The 15000-nt window shown below is 43.4% G+C and overlaps 1 protein-coding gene across 1 annotated transcript in view; it reads right to left on the reverse strand.

Moving 5' to 3' along the window:
* The window catches only part of otud7a (OTU deubiquitinase 7A), a gene marked incomplete at its 5' end in the record, with an annotated part of 67580 nt that overhangs the window by 5981 nt on the left and 46599 nt on the right, over positions 1-15000 (reverse strand). Inside the window, 2 exons of the mRNA XM_084337674.1 lie at positions 2853-2967; positions 13109-13444. Of these exons, the coding sequence (XP_084193800.1) occupies positions 2853-2967; positions 13109-13444 (451 nt within the window). The remainder of the gene's footprint in view (positions 1-2852; positions 2968-13108; positions 13445-15000) is intronic.

Consider the following 15000-nt stretch of genomic DNA (forward strand, 5'->3'; position numbering starts at 1 on the left):
TTCATATGAACAAGGGGTGGGGGCAGCCTTGTTGATGTATGATGGTGTGTTAGGATTGGGGGTGCTAACTAAAGGTGAGAACACAATTGCAGATCGGGAAGAGAGGAGGCAGAGACAGCAGGGTAACGTGGAATATAAATAGGCTTTACTTGGACGACGAAATAATACAAAACGGAACATACAAAGGCTCAGCCGAGCTGGCTCTAGTACAAAACAACACTGAAGGACACAGGAAAACAAAGAGGAACGAAAACGGAATACATAAACTACTTACAACACTTAAGGACATGAAGCAAGGCACGGGAGAGGCACGACGGGCAAGGGAACACGGAGGAAAGTGAGGGTAACAAGGAGGGTACTGGAGACACGAGGAAGTGATGACAAACCCACACTTAAATACCAACACTAATTAACACCTGGCAGGGCCAGGCCAAAACACAGAATCCATAAACACAACTAGACACAAAAAGCAATGAATACAAAAACACAACTAGACACAAAAGCAATGACACACACAACAACCAGACAGGGATGGCCCAAGATAATAAATAATTAGATATTAAGTCTATAATCTTGAACCAAACCAAGATGGCCACCTGCACCATCAGGCTACTCTGGCCACTAGAGGGAGGTAGGGGACCAGGTAGGAGACCACTGTCAGGAGGGAGAAAATGTCCAATGTCATTCTCATACCCGGCACAGCAAGGGCCGGGCCTGGGGACGTTACAATGGTGACCGCTTGGCTCGCCGGAGTATTTAAACCCCGCCCACACGGCTCAGCTCGGCCCAGAAAACAAACCACATAGTTTCTAATGGGGTGCAATAGCTGCCACAAAGCGTTAGGGGGCAGTATTGACCGTCTTTAATCTCAGACACACTCAGAACAGCATGCACAAGGTGCCTCGATAAATTAATAATGGCAATAGTGCATAAAAGAAATACCGTGAGAAAAACATAGATCTACATTTCTGGCACTCAAGCGCTGGGCCACAGAAACGTAGAACTACGTGAACGGCACAGGAAGTGTTAAGAGGTTAACAGTTATGATTGATCTTCTGAGAAGTAAGCGAATCCATCTAATTTAGTAATTTGACTAAGATCCTTTTGGTAGGGCATGGCTGTATAACATGTACATCTTTCAGTGTAATATTCTAACTATGCATATTATTACATTATGTGTACAGCAGATCTACTCGTTACAGCGGCACAGTGGTGCAGTGGTTAACACTGTCGCCTCACAGCAGGAAGGTCCTGGGTTCGGTTCTCGCTTGGGGACCAGGTTGCCGGGTTGCCAGGTATACCCAGGTGGGGTATCTCCCGGGCCTTTCTGTGTGGAGTTTGAATGTTCTCCCCATACTCGCAAGGGTTTCCCCCCCAAAAAACATAAACCCAATGGAAAAACATGCAGAATAGATCGCTAATGCTGTCGCTGACAAAGACGGACAGGAGCCCTTGGATTGGGCCCCGGATGCGCCCCCACGCCGCAGCCCACGTCTGCACGTCTGTGGAAGGGCGATGGGACGTGTCTGCATGACAGATAAAGACTTCTTCTTACATGTGTGTGTGTCTGCATGACAGATAAAGACTTCTTCTTACATGTGTGTGTGTCTGCATGACAGATACAGACTTCTTCTTACATGTGTGTGTGTCAGCATGACAAATAAAGACTTCTTCTTACATGTGTGTGTGTCTGCATGACAGATAAAGACTTCTTCTTACATGTGTGTGTGTCTGCATGACAGATAAAGACTTCTTCTTACATGTGTGTGTGTCTGCATGACAGATAAAGACTTCTTCTTACATGTGTGTGTGTCTGCATGACAGATAAAGACTTCTTCTTACATGTGTGTGTGTCTGCATGACAGATAAAGACTTCTTCTTACATGTGTGTGTGTCTGCATGACAGATAAAGACTTCTTCTTACATGTGTGTGTGTCTGCATGACAGATAAAGACTTCTTCTTACATGTGTGTGTGTCTGCATGACAGATAAAGACTTCTTCTTACATGTGTGTGTGTCTGCATGACAAATAAAGACTTCTTCTTACATGTGTGTGTGTCTGCATGACAAATAAAGACTTCTTCTTACATGTGTGTGTGTCTGCATGACAGATAAAGACTTCTTCTTACATGTGTGTGTGTCTGCATGACAAATAAAGACTTCTTCTTACATGTGTGTGTGTCTGCATGACAAATAAAGACGTCGTCTTCTTACATGTGTGTGTGTGTCTGCATGACAAATAAAGACTTCTTCTTACATGTGTGTGTGTGTCTGCATGACAAATAAAGACTTCTTCTTACATGTGTGTGTGTCTGCATGACAAATAAAGACTTCTTCTTACATGTGTGTGTGTGTCTGCATGACAAATAAAGACTTCTTCTTACATGTGTGTGTGTGTCTGCATGACAAATAAAGACTTCTTCTTACATGTGTGTGTGTCTGCATGACAAATAAAGACTTCTTCTTACATGTGTGTGTGTCTGCATGACAAATAAAGACTTCTTCTTACATGTGTGTGTGTGTCTGCATGACAAATAAAGACTTCTTCTTACATGTGTGTGTGTCTGCATGACAAATGAAGACGTCTTCTTCTTACATGTGTGTGTGTGTCTGCATGACAAATAAAGACTTCTTCTTACATGTGTGTGTGTGTCTGCATGACAAATAAAGACTTCTTCTTACATGTGTGTGTGTCTGCATGACAAATAAAGACGTCGTCTTCTTACATGTGTGTGTGTGTCTGCATGACAAATAAAGACGTCTTACTCCCGTATGTCTCAGTCTGCTCCACGGCTGCTAGTGATCTATGGCACTATAGTGAATGTCTGTGGAGAAAGACATGTTTGACTCACGTGGCCAGCTTGGCGTTGTCGTTGTCGTCTCTCCCCCAGTCCCAGTCTTTTCCTGGGTCGGTGGCGAAGTGCAGCGAGAGCAGCTTGTGTTCTGAGTCGGTGAGCGGGATGACAGCTGGAAGATACAAAGCACATGGGTGAAGCCCCGTATCAGTCAGTGCTGCTAGTAAATCTCTATTCAAATTGGAAAGGACATCTCGTCTTCCGTCTTCAACCACGTCCCTATGCCTCAACACAAAGACAGATGACTGACCATGACAGTCATCTCAGTGGCTCCGGAGGTAGAGCGGTCGTCTGGTAATCGGAAAGTTCCCAGGTTCGATTCCCACATGTATTACACACAGAATATCAGCTGCTACCCTCACATAGACTCTTCAGATCACATGTATTACACACAGAATATCAGCTGCTACCCTCACATAGACTCTTCAGATCACAGTACACACAGAACACCAGCTGCTACCCTCAGATAGACTCTTCAGATCACATGTATTACACACAGAACACCAGCTGCTACCCTCACATAGACTCTTCAGATCACATGTATTACACACAGAACACCAGCTGCTACCCTCACATAGACTCTTCAGATCACATGTATTACACACAGAACACCAGCTGCTACCCTCACATAGACTCTTCAGATCACATGTATTACACACAGAACACCAGCTGCTACCCTCACATAGACTCTTCAGATCACATGTATTACACACAGAACACCAGATGCTACCCTGCCTCACATAGACTCTTAAGATCCCTCAAGTGGAAACTGAAAAGATAAAAAAAAAAAAAAATTGTGCCACATTCAATAAGCTTACTTAACAAGTAGGATAGAAATGTGGTCACAACCTACACATGATAGTGCAATAAAAAAAAGGCTGTGCAATACAAAATAACGTGGCCTTATGGGACTGTGCCACATCAAACGAATGATGTTAGTTGGGAGGGAAGGAAGGGGTTAATCACATTGCTTCTCTGATCTCTGAGTCTTGTCTGTCTCTGATGTAACATCGTTGTTTCTCTGATGTCTGCATGTCTGTCTCTGCTGTAACATGGTTGTCTCTCTGGTGTCTTGTCTGCATGTCTGTCTCTGCTGTAACATGGTTGTCTCTCTGGTGTCTTGTTTGTATGTCTGTCTCTGCTGTAACATGGTTGTCTCTCTCTCTCACATCTCAAAACAAACTGGTCAGACTACTGCTTGACCTTACTCCTAGAACCCACCTCACCCCTGCCCACTTTGACAACCTAGGATGGCTTAGAGTAGACGACAGAGTAAAGCAACTTGCAATGGGCCTGGTCTACAAGATACACTACACGACCAAGGTACCCATGTACATGTCAAAATACTTCCCAAAGGTCAGTGAATACCACGATCACAACACCAGAGGGAGCTCCACAAATCATGTTAAACTCAGATTCGGCTCAAACAAGGGACTAAACACGTTTAGCAATTATGCCACATCAATGTGGAACGCCCTACCAAAAGCTGTAAAGGAATGTGAATCACTACCCACTTTCAAAACCACTCTCAAAGAACACCTAAGGGAGACTGCAATTCAAAACTGGCCCCTGTAAATGTCCCAACCCAACCCCCTCCAATGTACAGTAATTTACCAAGTATGGTTTTGTCAATATTCCAATGTACAGTTTTGCTTGTACAGTTGTACAGTGTTCCCCTCCCACCCAACCACCTCCAATGTACAGCCCCCCCCCCCCCCCCCCACCCCACCCCACCTACCCAACCTCCCCCAATGTACAGTTTTTACGTCAAATGTATATACTCTCTTTTCTGGACTCTTTTTTGTATCACAAACAGTACTGTATTTGCAAATCTGGTATGTCATAAATGTATAGATGTAGCAGTACTGTCTATCTGTATGTCATGTATGTCATATACAGTATGTCCTGATGAATTGAAAATGGGGGACCCTGATGTAAACAAGACGAAAGTCTTTCTCTGGTCTGCATCCCCTTAACAATTGTGTGTATTGAGCTGTACTGTATTGTACCCATTCTGCAATCTGTTAATAAAGTTTTCAACCAATCAATCAATCCAATCAATCAATCAATCAAGTATTTTAATAATTGTCAAATAAACGAAACTAAACAAGCTACCTTCAAAATTACTTCCAATATGTAAAAAACAATCATAGCCATGAAACCAGAGGTAGAGACACAAACATAGTTCCGTTTAGATTCAAACTAATTTCCTACGGCCAGCAGACCTTCCTTTACTCAGCTGCAGTTCTGTGGAACAGCCTGCCCAGCAGCATCAAACAGGCCCCCGGGTTAACTGGCTTCAAAAAGCATGTACGATCATGGCTATCGGCATAGGAAAGAGAGGGTAGCATATTTATTTATTATTCTTTTATCTTCAACTGTATATGCATATTGTATCTTAATGTTTTATGATGTTGTTTTATGTTGATGTATGTCCTGTTTTTTAATACCAGGGACCATGATGGAAATAAGTGCTTGCATTTTATCATGTTTTTATCCCTTGGATGATGTCTCTAATCCACAATCAAATCAATCAATCAATCAATCAATCAATCAATCAATCAATCAATCAATCAATCAATCAATCAATCAATCAATCAAACAAACATGGTTGTCTCTCTGATGTTGTGTCTGTATGTCTGTCTCTGCTGTAACATGGTTGTCTCTCTGATGTTGTGTCTGTCTGTCTGTCTCTGCTGTAACATGGTTGTCTCTCTGATGTCTTGTCTGTATGTCTGTCTCTGCTATAGCATGGTTGTCTCTCTGATGTCTTGTATGTATGACTGTCTCTGCTGTAACATGGTTGTCTCTCTGATGTCTTGTCTGTATGCCTGTCTCTGCTGTAACATGGTTGTCTCTCTGATGTCTTGTCTGTATGCCTGTCTCTGCTGTAACATGGTTGTCTCTCTGATGTCTGTCTCTGCTGTAACATGGTTGGCTCTCTGGTGTCTTGTCTGTATGTCTGTCTCTGCTGTAACATGGTTGGCTCTCTGATGTCTTGTCTGTATGTCTGTCTCTGTTGTAACATGGTTGTCTCTCTGATGTCTTGTCTGTATGCCTGTTTCGGCTGTAACGTGGTTGTTTCTCTGATCTCTTGTCTGTCTCTGCTATAACATGGTTGTCTCTCTGATGTCTTGTCTGTATGTCTGTCTCTGTTGTAACATGGCTGTCTCTCTGATGTCTTGTCTGTATGTCTGTCTCTGTTGTAACATGGTTGTTTCTCTGATCTCTTGTCTGTCTCTGCTATAACATGGTTGTCTCTCTGATGTCTTGTCTGTATGTCTGTCTCTGTTGTAACATGGTTGTCTCTCTGATGTCTTGTCTGTATGTCTGTCTCTGTTGTAACATGGTTCTAGTTTTTTTCTTTTTTGTAATGCAGTATTGTGTGTTCTGACACACATTTATGTACCAACAGACAGTAAAGAATGATCTTATCGTATCTTATAAAAAATTTGTAAATATATTTCCTCTGATCCACAGGCGGTTTGGCACATTTTACTACTACTTTTCGACGAAGAACACAATGGGCCTCATTCCCGAAGCGATATAAGAACAGATTTCCTCTTATTTTGTTCTTAACTAGCATTTCTTCCTATTTTGTTCTTACCTGGGATTCAGCAATGTTTTCTCATTTTTGCTTTTCTCTTAGGCAAGACCAAATTTTAAGAGTGGCCGAGAGCACTCTTACCCAGATGAGAAAAAGGGGGAAAAAAGCGTACCAGGCATGGGTCAATTGCCCCCAAAATTACGACTTAAAAAACCCAGAACTTATTGCGTGCGTTCTGCTTCTGAAATGGATGATATATTGCCGTTAGAACAGTTAGATGCTCTGGCCGCCCAGGCCGTATGCATAGAACGCATATTTAGAAATCTAGATCTATTTGCAGAGCCAGATGAGTGGCTGCTTAGCCGTTTCAGATTGCCAAGAGCGGTCCTTTTAGATGTATGCAATACTTTAAAGGGGAACTATTTTACTATTTCTTATACTATTTGGGCACTTTTACACAATTCCTGTGAGTCTATGGAACACCTCTGTAATATATATATTTTTTTTATTCATTGTTTTGTATTTCTAATCAAGTCCTCAAAAACAGCATTTTTCTACCTCAAGATCTCGAGCCGTTTTGAGCTAATGTGGACTGGGGTGCAGGGGCCTGTGTGCAGCTGTTCTTGTATCTCAACATTAACATGCAGCGGTGTCTTTCTGACATCACATATCGCGCACATTTTCAAATGACTCAGTTCAGTGAGGGTGAATATTGTGAGAGGAGAATTGGAAGAATGCGCCAATATGAGAATTTTGAGACATAGATCATATTAATATTAGTGCTGTCAGGCGATTAAAAAAATTAATCTAATTAATTACAGGATTTGTAATTAATTAATCTAATTAATCGCATTTTAATCGCATAACCATTTTATGCCTGAAATTCTAGTTTCTATAATCATATTTCCAATTGCATGTGTCAAGATGGCAGAATTCAGTACTGTATATAGTACAAAACCTTCTGTTTAATCATCTTCCATCTATTAATTTGCTTAGATTTTTCAGGTCTGGTCAATTTGAGCATGGTGTTATTCACAGTCAAAGATAAAAAAAAATATGTATTGATATTCTCATTTGGTTCATTAAAATTTACTCAAATAAAATGTTCATTCAATCAATCACTGCACAGATTGATTGATTGAATGAAAATGTTATTAACAGATTGCAGAATGGGTACAGTACAGTACGGCTCAATACACACAATTGTTAAGGGCATGCAGACCAGAGAAAGACTTTCGTCTTGTTTACATCAGGGTCCCCCATTTTCAATTCATAATGAATTGTAAGTAAGGGTGCAACTTGCACCGTGCAATCCATTCTTTGTGGATCTAGCCCACAGTATTTCTGACACTGGGAATACATTCCCTGAGATTCATAGATGTCCCTAGAATCAGATACCAAGAACATGCAAATGGACCATATTAAAAAAAAGTCTGTAAATGTGTATTCTACATTATCATGGAATGAATAAGATACAAAAAAAAATTATATATATAAAAAAAAAAAAAAAAAAAAAATTGTAATTAATTTTGAGTTAATTTTCATAACGCAATAATTTGCTGTGTAATTAATTAATCTAATTAACGCGATAAACTGACAGCCCTAATTAATATAAGTTCACATAGCTAGGAAACAATGCTAAACACTCAAAAAGGCCATTTATAAGATAGTTCCCCTTTAAGTATGGGTTGATGAATGCGGCAGTGGCTTTTCTTATTTTTCTCTTAAGTTAACCTGTTCCACCCGACCGGTCACGAAATGACATCTGGTCATAAATCAATATTTTTTTGACTGTTGTATAAAAGCAGCGATTTTAATTTCAAACATATTCAAGTAGTAACATCACTAACATGACACAACAGCATGTAGAATGTATATTATCATCAATATGTTAGTTTAGCAATAGGTTAAAAGTGTCATTAGATAGATTTAACTTTTCTAGTCGCGAGTGCGACCATTTTGGATATTTTTTAACCATGGTAAATTGTAGTCTTTTTGCGGCCATTTTGTAATAGACATCACTAGCTGTCGATCAGCGTTTTCAGAACTACACTTCCTGGAAGATTCTATAGTGGTTCAAGGTTCAGAGTTCTGTATGAATTATATCAATAACGTTTTTGACAAATTTGAAAACGCAGTTAGTTTCTCTTCCCTATTGTTAGCATTCAGCAACAATTAGATTTGAAAATAGTTTCAAAATGGTGCCACCCTAGGGCGGCTAGGTGGTGCAGTGGGCAAGGCGCTCACCACCAATGCAGGAGACGCTGGGTTCGAGCCCAGCTCTCCGCATTGCTATCAGCTTGGCTGGTCGTTCATACTAATACAATTGGCAGTATTAGGGGGTGGGAAGCTGATGGGTGGGGATCGGACGTTGTGGACAGCGACTCCTACAGGTCGGTTGGTGCGCCTGCGCAGCAGAATCAGGAAGCGACGGGGGCGGCATGCCCTCCAAACGCAGACCCCCGACGCTGAGAGATCGCGCTGTGCAGGTGAAAAGATGCGACTGCTGCTTCCTCGAGTACCGGAGGGGACACGTGATGTAAGGCTTAGTCCACATTGCAGACGGCTTGTGGGAGGCATGGCCTAACAACGTTCGAGACAGGGGAGGGTAGAATTGGACGATACGAAATTGGGATGGGAGAAAAATAGAAAATGGGAGAAATAGTTGATAAAAAAAAAAAAATAATTTGCCACCCTGATAAAAAATAAGTTACTGTACATTACAGTAGATTTCATTATCTGTTCTCATGCACGCCTGGTGATACTAAATCCAAGCTCAGCGTCAACTGCACAGATCTCACTCACTGCAAATGGACCTTGTAGAAGTGGAGCAATCTTCCATTTACTTAGGTATGTATTTTTAGGTGGATTTTCAGAAAATAGGGCTAGGGCTTAACAGGTTAAGAATGAGTTGGATTCATCATTCAACACACCTGGGTAAGAACAGATTTGGACGTTAAGAACGGGTTGATGAATGCGGCGGTGGCTTTTCTTATTTTTCTCTTAACACTTTCAGTGCCAACGACGAGATTTTTCGTTAGTTCATGCCAACCGCTGAGTGCCAGCCGATGAGAGATCTCGTTTTTAATCGTTATTTTTTTATTATCGATTTCCATTCATTTTTCATCAATCTAGCCTCACGTTACCAGTGGGAATCTATCGTCTCTCCGGATGGTACTGCACCCCATTAGATTGGATTGAATGAAACGCATGGAGAAAAAAAAGTCCTTCTTCCACATTTAAATGTAATCCGAGCCTACTGGAGTCATCGCCCACCATCAGAACAGCAGAGAATATGTGTTTCCAGTACCCAGCGTTGGATCAATAAACGTGATCGATATTTGGAATGGCGATCAGGAATTGGAATTATCTTTTTGGAGAACATCTGATCTGAGGTAAGGAATCTATTTTACCAGTCTTGGGATAATCAGAGTTATTTTCACCTATATATCAGCGTGTGCCATATGTGTGTATGTGTGTGTGTGTGTGTGTGTGTGTGATCAGGAAATAAGATAATAGATTTTTCAGCCCGCTTCTATAGCGTGCATAAGTACACATATACTATCGATAATCTAGCGTTTATTTGAAAACGATTCATAAATAGGCCGAAAAATGACAACGTGTTTTGTGTATTCCAGTGTATTCCAGTAAGGGGCGTTTATCACAGAATCTTTATTTTTTTCTGAAACGTTAAAAAAACTAGCGTTTTTCAAAATGGTATAAAACGGAAATGAACCGATTAAAAAACAATCCGTTTTGACAATGTTGACTGCAAACAAGTCATTGATAAGCGACGGCCATCCATAATTTAAGATATAGTTTATGCGTTCGCAAATATGAGAGCTCTGTCATTGAATCTAGCGGTGGCACGCAACGGGGTTCCTAGGCACCGCATGGCTGGCACGGAAAGTGTTAACAGACAGTTACGAAAAGATATAAGAAAAATATAAGAGAGAGTTAAGAAAGTATAGGTGAATGAGGCCCAATGTTGCCACTTGGCAGGCCCAAAATAATCTGATTGGTTCTTAAGATTCAGGCCACCCTGAAAATTCTCTGATTACAGGGCCTGAGGCGGATTTCTAATCAATACATTGGATTTATTGGTAGCCATTGGGATATAAAGAGAATTTAATCAAATATTACCAAAATGGTTCAAACATTTGTTTTGCCTACCCCACCTTTAAAGGTCCCATGCATTATAAATGTCATTTTTCAGTCTCTAGCATTGTATTATAGTAATAGGAGTTCGTATCAATGTGTTTTAGGGTCTAAATACCATATTGGCGAATTGCTCCGTTTCAGCCCACCCCCTCTGTGCCTCTAGTAAATCGGGTCATTTTGATTTGAAGTCCCTGAGCACGTCACTGGGCGCTGTGGATAGACACAGTGATGCGATTGGCTCTGTGGTTGGAGCTAATGCCCGCCCCCATTCTACCTAGACTAGACAGCGAGTGGGGCTGCGGGGCCGAGAGGAAGAGAGAGCCGAGAGGGAGCCGAGAGAAAGGAAGAGAGAGGGAGGGAGGGAGAGGGAGGGGGCACTTGGGGGGGGGGGGGACCTGCCGCACGGAGGTCCGCGCGACACACACCTCCGAACGGGAGAGTGATAGAAAGAAAAAAAGGAAGAGAGAGGGAGGGAGGGAGAGAGAGGGGGCACTTGGGGGGGGGGGGGGACCTGCCGCACGGAGGTCCACGCGACACACACCTCCGAACGGGAGAGTGATAGAAAGAAAAAAAGGAAGAGAGAGGGAGGGAGGGAGAGAGAGGGGGCACTTGGGGGGGGGGGGGGACCTGCCACACGGAGGTCCGCGCGACACACACCTCCGAACGGGAGAGTGATAGAAAGAAAAAAAGGAAGAGAGAGGGAGGGGCTTCTCTCTCTCTCTCTCTCTCTCTCTCTCTCTCATAGTATAAATGATTATTTGTGTAAATAAGGTTATACGCCGACCATTAAGAAAATACATGTTAGTTTAGGAATAAGGGGCAGGTAACTATATAACTATAAGATTTATTCTTCTTCCTGCTCCTTTTGTCCATGGAATGACTATTTATGATTTTTTAATGAAGAAACTATGATTGTATTATTCCATGTGGCAAATAAAAACTCTGAACTGAACTGAACTCTCTCTCTCTTCCCCCCCCCTCCCTCCCTCCCTCTACCAGTGCAGACTGTGGTCTGACTGTCACTCAAAGTGCTTATGGGCGGAGCCAGGCCATAACAGCCTGATTTCTCGAGGCTGAAAAATGATGGTTTCGAGTACTTGATTAGAAATATAAAACAATGATTTTTTTTGAAAAAAAAATTACAAATGTCTTCAATAGACTAACAGGAATTGTGTAAAGTTGCCCAAATAGTGCTAGGAATAGCAGTGCATAGCCCCTTTAAAGAGGCACACATATGTGCACACGTGCACCCACACCCCTACACCTACACCTACACCTGCATGCATGCATGCATGCGCACACACACACACACACACACACACACACACACACACACACACACACACACACACACACACACACACACACACACACACACACACACACACACACACACACACACACACACACACACACACACACACACACACACACACACACACACACACACACACACACACACACACACACACACACACACACACACACACACACACACACACACACACACACACACACACACACACACACACACACACACACACACACACACACACACACACACACACACACACACACACACACACACACACACACACACACACACACACACACACACACACACACACACGCACACACACACACACACACACACAGACACCATAACAAGGCTTTCTGAGCTATGAGTCAGCCATTCCCTTTTCTTTTGTCATATAACCACACAGACTGAGTCACTGCGCCCCTACAATCATTCCAAATAGCGCCTAACAGCTACAGTATATGCCAGTACTGTGCCCACGCCAATCATAGCGAGAGAGGAGGGAGGTGCTTGGCATGGAAGAACAGACATGTCTCCAACATGTGGAGTCTGTCTGATCCAAGCAGACATGTGGAGGAAGTAAACAGGTGTCTGTAGTTATTATTCCAAAGGTAAAATGGTACTAAAAGCAATTTGCAAAGGAATTTGGTTCAGAATAAACCACTCTTCACCCCGACACGAAGACACACACACACACACACACACACACACACACACACACACACACACACACACACACACACACACACACACACACACACACACACACACACACACACACACACACACACACACACACACACACACACACACACACACACACACACACACACACACACACACACACACACACACACACACACACACACACACACACACACACACACACACACACACAAAGACAACAATAAAACATTACATCACAGTATGATTTTGTACAGAAAAGGAACACAATCATTCGCCAGGTAAACAATTTTAAACAACAAGATATTCTGGCTTTATCACCCCCCGGCACCTAACATGTTTCCAGAGATGTAGACCGGTCCGGTATGGGGAATAAATGTCTGACTCCCCTCTAGCCCCCCCCCCCCCCCCCCAAACCCAAAGCTCCAATTCTACCTCTCACTCCCCCACATAGCACGCAGCAAGGCGTGTGACTTCCACCTCGGAGGGCGAGCTCTGCTGCTATACTTCACAGGGAGGACTTTCCTGTTGGTGCTGTCTGACGGGGGCCTCCTTGCCCTGTTGGTGCTGTCTGACGGGGGCCTCCTTGCTGTTGGTGCTGTCTGACGGGGGCCTCCTTGCCCTGTTGGTGCTGTCTGACGGGGGCCTCCTTGCCCTGTTGGTGCTGTCTGACGGGGGCCTCCTTGCTGTTGGTGCTGTCTGACGGGGGCCTCCTTCCTGTTGGTGCTGTCTGACGGGGGCCTCCTTGCCCTGTTGGTGCTGTCTGATGGGGGCCTCCTTCCTGTTGGTGCTGTCTGACGGGGGCCTCCTTGCTGTTGGTGCTGTCTGACGGGGGCCTCCTTGCCCTCTTGGTGCTGTCTGACGGGGGCCTCCTCGCCCCTGACATTTAACGCGTCTACACGTTACCCAGGGACAGAGGGTAATAACCCCCGCTTCGCGGAACGCTGCCGCATCCTGTGAGCGTAGGAGGCCTGGCTTTGCGTGAGGTTGTTTGTGTGCGTGTGTGAGAGTGTTCCTCCCCGCTCTGTTATTGTGTGGGTAATACGCGTGGGAGCGATGTGAGTGCGCACGGGCGGCCGCCGCGTACCGTACAGGTGTCAGCATGTGTATCTGTGTTAGACCTAAATGCCACTGCATTACACATCGTACACTCTGTCTGTGTCTCTGTGTGTGTGTGTGTGTATGTAGACGTGTTAATGACTGTTTGCACGTATGCTTGCGTTAATGACTGTTGCGTGTCAAGAGGGAGATGATAAAGCAGCAGATGGGTTGCGGTTGAGGAGGAGGATCCCTCCGACAGACCTCCCCTGACGCCGGCCTGTCGTTGACTCAACACACTGTTTAATTAGCTGGAGACAGCATGACTTCTACTAAAACCACTGCGCGCCGCGCGGGGGGGGGGGGGGGTTGGAGACTCGATGACCTCCAGACAGCCGCGCTGGGAGGCGACAGCGCTTCTCGCGCTGATTGAATCATCGTTCGCAAATTGCTCGAAAACGAACGCGCTTTGTCGCTCAGTGCGTAGAAGAAGAAGAAGAAGAAGAAAATTAGCATTTGAATTGGAATGAACCAACCGCACGCTGGGAGGACGGTTAGATAACGCACTTATATACAGGGTGTAGATACATATGAATGGACTCTTCTCTACTGCAGGCGGTTCTCCACAGCGATGTGGATGTAGCTCCGGTGTGCCCAGGCCCACCTATTAGGAGGGGGAAATGGGGACATTTCCTGGGGCCCGGCTGCTAGGGGGGCCCATGGAGGCCATCAATAAATGTCTCAGGTCCACATCCAAAAGAGCACTGAACAGCTACTTCCACTGGGCAAACTGACGGACAGACTCTGAATCATCACACGAGCGTACACACTGAAATCACCTTAGTGACTTTACACACCACACAAGCACACTTATTACATGCACACACTGCTGCTAACATATACCTTGTATTGTATAGATAGAATATATGTTGTGTATTATGTTTATAGTCTATAGTTTAGTTTATAGTTTTAGTTTATTAGTCTATAGTTTATAACTATTTATACAGTTAGCATAGCATAGTTTGTATAGATAGAATATACGTTGTGTATTATGTTTAGTTTTATAGTTTCGTTTATAGTTTAGTTTTATAGTTTCGTTTATAGTTTATTTATAGCTTATCTAGTTTATAGTTATAGTTTATATTCATAGTTATAGCTTATAGTTATAGTTTGTATAGATAGAATATACATTGTGTACTATGTTTACAAATCTACTGCGGTTGAGGAGCCGGGAAAACAAGCATTTCACGTCTTTCTGAACGTATATATTTAAAAGACTGTGACAATAAAATAATCTGAATGTGAATCTGAATGTAGTATATATGATATGAGTTAGGCAGGTTTGGGGATGGCACATTTATCAAGGCCCGGGTGCGCCTTGAGATTCTACTGAAACA

This window comes from Notolepis coatsorum, assembly GCF_963971535.1.
Source record: "Notolepis coatsorum genome assembly, chromosome: 20".
NCBI classification, from domain to species: Eukaryota; Metazoa; Chordata; class Actinopteri; order Aulopiformes; family Paralepididae; genus Notolepis; species Notolepis coatsorum.